The sequence below is a fragment of the Physeter macrocephalus genome, chromosome 18, assembly GCF_002837175.3.
Source record: "Physeter macrocephalus isolate SW-GA chromosome 18, ASM283717v5, whole genome shotgun sequence".
Classification (NCBI taxonomy): domain Eukaryota; kingdom Metazoa; phylum Chordata; class Mammalia; order Artiodactyla; family Physeteridae; genus Physeter; species Physeter macrocephalus.
Window position 1 is genome coordinate 45,682,233 of NC_041231.1, and position 8,549 is coordinate 45,690,781.

The window sequence follows — 8,549 nt, forward strand, 5'->3', positions numbered from 1 at the left end:
CAGGTGGGGGGGGGGGGGGGGGGGGGGCAGGAGGGAGCCTCACCTGTCAGCGACTCAGAACCGCCTTGCCCGGTCACCTCCACGCCGGGGCGGAACGTGGGGCGGCCCTGAAGGGCTTTTCCAGCTCCCAAGCCCCCTTGGGGTTGGCCCAGGCTTGCCAGGCCCGCACAGCAGCTGGGGCTCCTCCCTGCCCACTCCTGCTTCCTCCTCCTCCTCCCCCCACAGTTAGGGTCCCAATAGCACCCTTAGTCAGCCCCCTGCACGCTAGACTCTGTCTCAGAGTCACCTTCCCGGGAAACCCAGCCTGCAGCGGGTGGTTTATTTGTGTCCTTCTTCCTTAGAAAGTGGGGAGACGACCAGTGTGAAGAGGACAGATGGCTACCGTGGAGGAAAAGACGGGCGAGAGTAAACAAACTCTTCGCTTCCTCTGCAGGGAACACAGTGGTGTGAAAACAACCACACGGGGTGGTGATGGGGGGGGGGGGGTGCATCTTCTGAGCGCAAGGCCCAGGGAGCTGGAAACCCAACAGTGTTCTCTAAGAAGCATCAAGAGTTTGTTCTTAACTCTTTCCTCAAGGACAGGAAGACACAAAGAGGCCACAGAGGAACACGGGAGAAGAAAGAGGGGGAAGAAATGCCTCCCTGGGACCAAACTGTCTCGAAGCCACAGAGACCTGGCCTTGGAAAGTGCCAGAAGAGTCCTCGGTGATAAGCTGATCAATAACTGGACACTGAGGTGTCTTCAAACCCAAGCGTCCTCCAAGGTGGTAGCAGGGATTCACAAGCTCTTCCCACAAGGTCAAATGCCCAGGAAGGGGTCCAGGTAACCAACCCAAACATCAACTTTGCTTTGCTTCTGGCTAGAATTACATCGACTCCGATGATGACTGTTAACATTCCCCTGATTCTCTATGGCAAGAGCCCCGTATCAATAGATATTCTTCTATTTAGAAGTAAAATTTCATCCTTATGTAATAAATGTAGTGTGTTGGACAGACAGAATCTTTCAAATATCACCAGATCTAGAGAAGGGAAAGACATCTGCCGATGTGAGCCCCTCAACCAGCCAAGAGCCTCGTACTGTGGATGAGCGGGGAGGCCTCGAAGGGACAGTTTGTTCAAGGTCCCACAGCAGGTCTGGGCCACATACTGACGGCCAGGTGCTCAGAGGAGAGACGTCCTCCTTGGCCACGTGGCCAGTCCCGTTAAGAGTGACTGGAAGCTCAGCTGCCAAAGCAGGTGGGGGCAGGCCCTCTCCTATATGATGGGCAGGGTGGGGTCCCTGGCATGACCTCTGCGGAGGGCAACTAGGCAACATTTAAAGGCCACAAAGCCCCCAGCCCTGCAACCTACCCCCCGCCCCGCCCCCGGGAGTCTGTCACAAAGCTAGGCTTTCACCTTGCAGTTGGCCCTTCTGAAGTCCACCATGAGGCTGCTTACGTGACCTGGGGCACATCCACAGAGGGTGACACTGAGCCAACTCAACGCGTGCTGATGCAGAACAGCTGCCAAGACGCACTGTTCAGAGGGAAAGGCAAAGAGCAGGTGGACAGCAGGCCCACAGAGAGATACACACACATATACACTCATCACACCAGGATGCTCGGCTAGAAACCGGGGTGAGAAAGAGACTAATTTTTCACTCTATGTGTTTTTGTGTCTTTTGAATTTTCTACGTGTGAATGTAATGCTTAGTCAAAAAATAACTTAAATATGATTCCCTCTATATCAAATATCCAGAATAAGTAAAGCCAGAAAGCGAGAATGTACATTGGTGGTTGCCAGGGGCTGGGAGAGTTGGGGGATTGGGGAGCAACTGATTTATGGGGCTGGGTTTCCTCTGGGGGTGATAAAAATGTTTTGCAACTAGATAGGGGTGGTGTTTGCACCACCCCTATGAGTAATGAGTGGCTAAATGCCACTCATTACTTTTTAAAGTAATTCCAAATTAATTAAAATGATTAATTTTATGTTATAGGAAGTTCACCTCAATTAAGGAGAAAACCACCATGAAAATAAATAGATAAATAAAGCAGGCTTTCACATCTGTGCTTGGGAGGCAGCTGGGCAATGCTGGTTAGAAGAATGGGCAGGGAACCCCAACTGTGGGGCTCAGACTCCAGCTACACCCAGTCCGCCCTGTGAGACCTGGGATCAATAATCTAACCTCTCTGAGCTTCAGTTTCCAGGTTGGTGAAATGCGCTTCCTAAGATTACCTGAGTAAATTAAACAGTCTAGCACATTGCCTGGCACAGCCCAGGTCCCGGGGCCTCTGCTCTTGCTGTCTGACCTGCTGGGAACGCCCTTTCCCTGGGCAGACTCGGACTCCGGGTTCACCCCCTTGCCTCCTTCAAGCCTAGCTCCAATGCCACCTTCTCGATGGGAATCTTCCCTGATCACGTGATTTAAAACCAGAAACCGCCCTGCCATTCCCTGCCCGGAGGCTCCATCCTCTCCTCTTCCTATTTCTCTGCCTCATACTTGCTTATTTCTTTTGTTCATCTCCTGTCTCCCTCTACTGCACTGTCTGCTCTGGGGAAGCAGGGGTTTCTGTCTGTCCCATTCATTACGTACCCCATGGCCCAAAGTAGGCACTCAATAAACATGGACTGAATGAATGGCTAGTGTTAGCCAGTATCTCTGCTCTGAGGCAGTGTATAAACTTGCCTCCCTGAAAAAATAAAACTGCTGTTTTGTTGTTTAATGAGCTTGAATTAAAAATTCAAGATAAATATTGTATTTCATGTGCATGTGGAATCTAAAAAAACAACACAAATGAACAAACACAACAAAACATAAACAGAGTCATAGATACAAACAGGTGGTTGCCCGAGGGGAGAGGGGAAGGGAAGGAAAGAAATAGGTGAGGGAAAGAGGTACAAACTTCCAGTTGCAAAACAAATGAGTCATGGGTATGAAATGTACAGTGTGGGGAATATAGTCAATAACTACATACTATCTCTGTAAGGTGACATATCGTAACTAGGCTTATCGTGGTGATCAGTTTGAAATGTATAGAAATACCGAATCACTGTGTTGTATAATAGGAACTAACATAGTGTTGTAGGTCAATTATACTTCAAAAACAAACTCATAGAAAAAGAGATAAGATTTGTGGCTACCAGAGGTGGGAGGAGGGTGGAGCGGGAGAGGGGGAATTGAACAAAGGCAGTCAAAGGTATAAACTTCCAGTTATAAGGTATATAAGTACCAGGGGTGTAATGTATAACATGATAAATATAATTAACGCTGCTGTGTGTTATATATGAAAGTTAAGAGAGTAACTCCTGAGTTCTCATCACAAGGAAAAAGTATTTTTTCCTGTTTCTTTAATTTGTACCTATATGAGATGATGGATGTTCACTAACCTTATTGTGATCATCACTTCATGATGCTGTACACCTTAAACTAATACAATGCTGTGTCAATTATATCTCAATAAAACTGGAAGAAAAAAATTTAACAACAGTTTGAACTAAAAAACCCACAGTTTTTCCAGCCAAGTATTATTCCCAAAGTGGGGGATTTGCAAAGGAGAAGAGATGGTTCACAGTAAGAGGGTGCTACATGCTCTAAAACATAAGCCAGTAAACAGTCACCCCAACCTCTGACTGCCCAGGGTGGTGTGAGAGCTGTTCCCGCGAGGCTCTCGTGAGAAGAACACAGTGCTAGCTTGAGTGCCTCGGACCCCATCCCTCCAAGCACCTTGGGACAGAATCACTCAATGACGCAGAATGAGGCAGATGGAAAGGAGCAAGCCGGTCACCCTCCCTGTCCAGGGCCTTCCCGGACCCTGCCTGGCAGAGCTGCCACCCCAGCAGCACTCAGCTTCCCACAGTTCACAGTCCTCATGTGGGAAATTCGTGACCTCAGTTGTGCAGAGTTCAAAAATGAAAAAATAAAATAAAATAAAAGCAACCCTCAGACTCTTCTAAAAGTAGGCCGTCTTTCTAGTTAGCTCTCCTATGAGACGGCTACAACATTAGTCAACAGAAGCATATCACTGCTTTCCTGCTGCCTCCAAACCCTGTGAGGAGAAAAAAGCTGAAGCTAGCAGTCTCCAAGAGTTTGTGGCTTTAAAAGAGAAGAAAACAAAACTTGCAAGTTGGAGTGAAACCAGCAAGAAGCATCTTCCATCCTCTTGGGAGCCACGACTGTGGGTGTAACCTGGCTGCCAGCTGGAAGGCGAGGCGGTGGGGGGTTCCTGAGTTAGAAGGTACCTAATGCACAGGTCTCAAATTTCCCAGAACGTCAGGATCCCGGGCTGGCTTGTGAAAATGCTGATTGCTGGGTCCCACCCCACAGTTTCTGATGCCGTAGGTCTGGGGTGCAGCCTAAGAATTTGCATTTCTAACTAGTTCCCAGGCTAAGGGTCCAAACTACACTTTGTGAACTACTGGTCTAGAACAAAGCCTTCCATGTCAGTGTTTCACCTCCCTCAATTGAACACAGAACCTGCAGGCAGACACGCGCACACATAGGGAGCCACAGAGAGCCCCTGCCCGACCAATGGTCCTCAAACAGCCAGAGCCACCTGGCCCAGCCAACTACAGATGAAACCCTCAAGGGGTACCTGGACCTAAGAAGCCCATTCAAGTCCTGCCTGAGCCAGTCACCGAGAGAGGCTCTAAGTCACCCCCAAAACCTTTGAAATCCAAAATCACAGCATTTCCCTTTGGGGGGAGCAGTCCTGAGTAATCCTGCCCTTCGCACATGGGTAACCCCCAGCTGCAAGATCCGCTTTCTGCCTAGGGATACTTTCAAGCTTCTTTTCAAGTTTCAGAAGAAGCAGCTGAAAGAGGAACACACACACAAAAAGGCAGGCCACTCAAGGAGAGCTACAGCATCCATGGTGGGGGGCACTTCCCCCAAATGCCCAAATGCAGGGACCCCATCACGGGCAATCACACCAGTCTCTCACTCACCAAAGTAATCGGCCTTCGGGTGAGCATCCATCTCACGCTCCAGACGTTGGGTGAGGGCTTCTAATTTCAATTCGGCAGCCGTGGGTCCAAGCTCAGGGCCCGGGATGAGGGTCTGGCAGGGCAGTCTTACCCTGGGGGAACCGGGGCTCTCTGGGAGCACAGGCCCCAGGCTGCCATCAGAGGACCAGCCAGAGGGACTTTCTTTACAAGATAACTCGGGCAGGGTGGACATCACTGGATGGACAAGGCCGAGCTTGGGACCAACGCCAGGGTCTGTACAGCCAGGCTTGGGACCCGGCCCAGGCACTGCACCCAGCTGCATATTGTCCATGCTGGCTGGCGAGGATGAAGGGGCAGAGCTAGAAAGGTAAGATTTGGGGCCATCCTGGAACCAGGGTTGAGGGTCCACAGTGGGTTTGGGCATCATGCCTGAAACCTCACTCCCTACCCCCAAGTTTGTTCTTGGAAGAGGTCCCTGACTGGAGCGGTTCAGGGCCAGGGGCGCTGAGAAAGAAGGGGTCCTGGGCTGAGCAGGTCTCGGTAGGGCCCCGTTCTCTGGGCCTGGGGAAGGGAGGCCAGGGCTCACTCTCTGGGAGGAGGCGGTGGTCCAAAGAGCTGCTGGCTTCTCACTGCTGTGGCCACCAACATCACCATCCTGGCTGTTCTGCAATGACCTGCTGGAGCTCAGGGAAAGCTGCTGCTGGTATAGGTGATGGACCCTGGAGGGTGTGGACAGTGGCGGGCCACTCCCTGGCATGCCAGACCACCCACTTCCTACACCCAGCCTGATGCTGGGGGACACTGCTGGTTCATCACCCCAGTTGGGGCTTGCCAAAAACAGGTTGTCATAATAGTCTCCGTGGGTGAGGCAGGAAGGATCCTCACAGGGGCCCGGCCGATGGAAAGCAGACATCTCAGAACTCGCCACGCTCTCCTTGGATCCACAGTCCTGGCTGCCTTGCCTCGCGCCACGGACACACAGCTTGGCCCTCTGTTCCTGGGGTGGGGACAAGGGCTGCCCAGCCGCGATGGTTGTGGCTGTCCCAGGGGCCACTGTGGAGGCAGCGAGAGGAGGCTTCGCAGCACCATCCCCCGTCACCTTGCTGCCCCCATCAGCTTCCCGGTGGGCCTGTGGGCCCAGGCGACCCCCACCGTTCACGGGACCTCGGCTCCCCCTGGGCAGGGTCTCCTCCTGCAGGAGCTGGTGCGGCTGGTGCAGGTGGATTTTGGCCAACTTGGTGGCAAACACCCTGCGTGTTTCCTCAAACTCCGGGTTGTTGCTTGCACCCTTGTCCACTCGGAAGAGTCCATCTTTGGAGGCCTCATACATGTTCAGGTCCTCGATGAATTTACTGGCCTCCAGGCCCAGGTCGTCATACTTATCCATGTTGCTGACAAGTGTCCGGGCCAAGCCTAGATGCTGGGTATTGAGTGTGTGGAGGTGGGCCGGTGGAGGTGCTGGCGAAGGGCAGAGACTCACGTCCAGCCCAGGACAGGTAAAGCCTTCCACCTGCCCAGCATGAGAGTCATGACCCCAGGCCTTAGAGTCCAGCCGAGGGTGAGGCCTCAAAGTCACTTGGACCAAGTTTGCTTCCAATTCCCTTTCCTCTCGGAGGCGTCCACGTGGGGGCAGCTAGTGGCACTTCGCTGTCCGAGCTGGCTGTGAGTTCTTTCCTCTGTTTCAAATCATAAAAGGAAAAAGAAATAAGTGGGGGGGGGGGGGGAATCACATCCTCCTTAAGCAACCAAACTCGGAAACCCACAACAAGGCAGCAGCCGCTGGACGGGGTTAAGTCGCTCAGAGCGAAGAGCGCAGAGGCCGCGGACGCCGGGCCGGAGCAAAGGCGCGGCGGCGGGAGGCGCTGGAACGTCCCGGGCGCTCGGTCCTCCGCTGCTTCCCCTGGTGGCGCGGAGCTGCGATCCTGGCCGGCGCGGAGAGGGATCAGGGTCCGGGGCACACGGGCCGGCCGGGCCCCGGCAGGAAGTTCACGGCAGCCGGGCGGGCGGCCTATTGTCCGATGGCGGCGGTGGCTGGGCGCGCGCGGACCGGAGGGCGGCGGGACGCGGAAGTGAGCGCGCCGGACGCCGTCCCTGCAGCTCGGTCGCCGGCAGGGCACGTCTCGGGCCTGCGAAGAGGCGGAGGCGGAGGAGGAGGCCGAGGGGCGGGGGCGCCGGCGAGGGGCGGGGTCGGCGCGCGCAGAGGCTGGCGCCCCTGGGCAGGCCCGCGCCCGACCGGTCTGGGGAACCTGGAGGTGTGTCCCGCGCACCTCTTCCAGCGCTCGAGCCCGGGGATGGCGCCGAATTCCCCGCCGCCACTGCCGCCCCCTGAGAAGCCCGGCCCAGCTCCGGTCCTCGGGCAGTGCTGGGCGGGGGCCACTCCGTGGAGACGGCTGGCAGGCGGCCTGGACAGCTTGCGTGGAGACTAGACGTGCCGCTTGGAGTTTGCAGGAGTCTGGAGGGCGCGCGCTCCTCTCCCCACCGTGCCTCAGTTTCCCGGGTGGGAAGCCACCCCTTGTGCCGCCTCTGCCCCAGCCGTACCCTCCCCCCACACGGGGATGCAGGATTGGCGACCCAGGGTGTCACCCGTGGGCTGGCCCAAGTCCTCCTAGACAGGTAGGGAGACTGCGGCACTGAGGGGGAAGTGTCCAAGATGCCATCGTGACCAGCAAAGCGTGGATGCGAGCCCAAGTCCTCTGAAAGGGAGTTAAAAGTCATGTTGTTGCCCGGAGCGCGCTTATTTGAGGTCCTCTGTGCGGCAATAAAAACACGTGCCCTGGTGGCTAGTTATTCACGAGGGGATTCCTGACCCCCACCCCACCCCACCCCAATAGATCCACGCGACTCTGAGGGCGCCGGGCCTGACTCCTGGGCGCCCTCCCATGGCCCAGCACTCCCTGCACCACCTCCGAGGGGATCCCGGAGAGGTTTCATTTCCTGAACAGCAGCCAGCGTGATCCCAAGGCAAATACCAGACCAGTCACTTCCCTGCTTAAACCCTCAATGCTTACCCCGCATTTGGATTGGAATCGGCCCAATACCACGGCCTTCCTGCCCTGGCGGGCCTTGCCTCCACCCCCTCCTCCGTCCGGATCTGGGGGTCTTCCTTCCCTGCCTGCTAGCTGCAGGAGCTTCCTGGTGTCTACCGAGAGCTGGCCCTTGAACTTCTCCGTGGCTCATCCTTACCGTCACTGCCAAAATCACCTCCTCCTAGAGCCCTTCTTTTTCGGCACCCTCTATTTCCTGATCAGTTCTGATCACTATTTATATTTGTTTATCTGTTTACATGTGGGTTTTTTGGTGGTTGGTTGGTTTTCCACCCCATTAGACCATATCTGTATGTCCAGTATATGTATGTTGTAGTAGCTAATGGTTGAATAAGTGAATTAGTGAATCTGTTTGCCAGGGTTGTAACAAGGAACAAAAAATGTAATACACATGATAGTGCTTTGTACTCTGTAAATCCAAAGGGTGGTTCCTGGGCCAGTAGACTGGAATCACCAGGGAGCTTGTTGAAAACGCAAAGTCTCACAGCCCTGCCTCCCCCACCCCCATCCTACTGAACCAGAATCTGTATTTTTTTTTTTTTTTTTTTTTTTTGCGGTACGCGGGCCTCTCACTTCTGT

At 54.3% G+C, this 8,549-nt stretch overlaps 1 protein-coding gene across 4 annotated transcripts in view; it reads right to left on the reverse strand.

Annotated features, from left to right (window-relative positions):
- Positions 1–7,014, reverse strand: part of LIMD1 (LIM domain containing 1) — a 72,243-nt gene extending 65,229 nt beyond the window's left edge. Inside the window, exon 1 of one of the 4 annotated variants that reach the window (XM_028478539.2) lies at positions 4,927–7,012. In XM_028478539.2, the coding sequence (XP_028334340.1) occupies positions 4,927–6,313 (1,387 nt within the window). In that variant the 5' untranslated portion in view covers positions 6,314–7,012. Of the gene's footprint in view, positions 1–4,926 lie in introns of all 4 variants that reach the window. The other 3 variants (XM_007115258.4, XM_028478540.2, XM_007115259.4) reach the window with 3 other exon arrangements.
- Between the last annotated feature and the right edge of the window lie 1,535 nt (positions 7,015–8,549).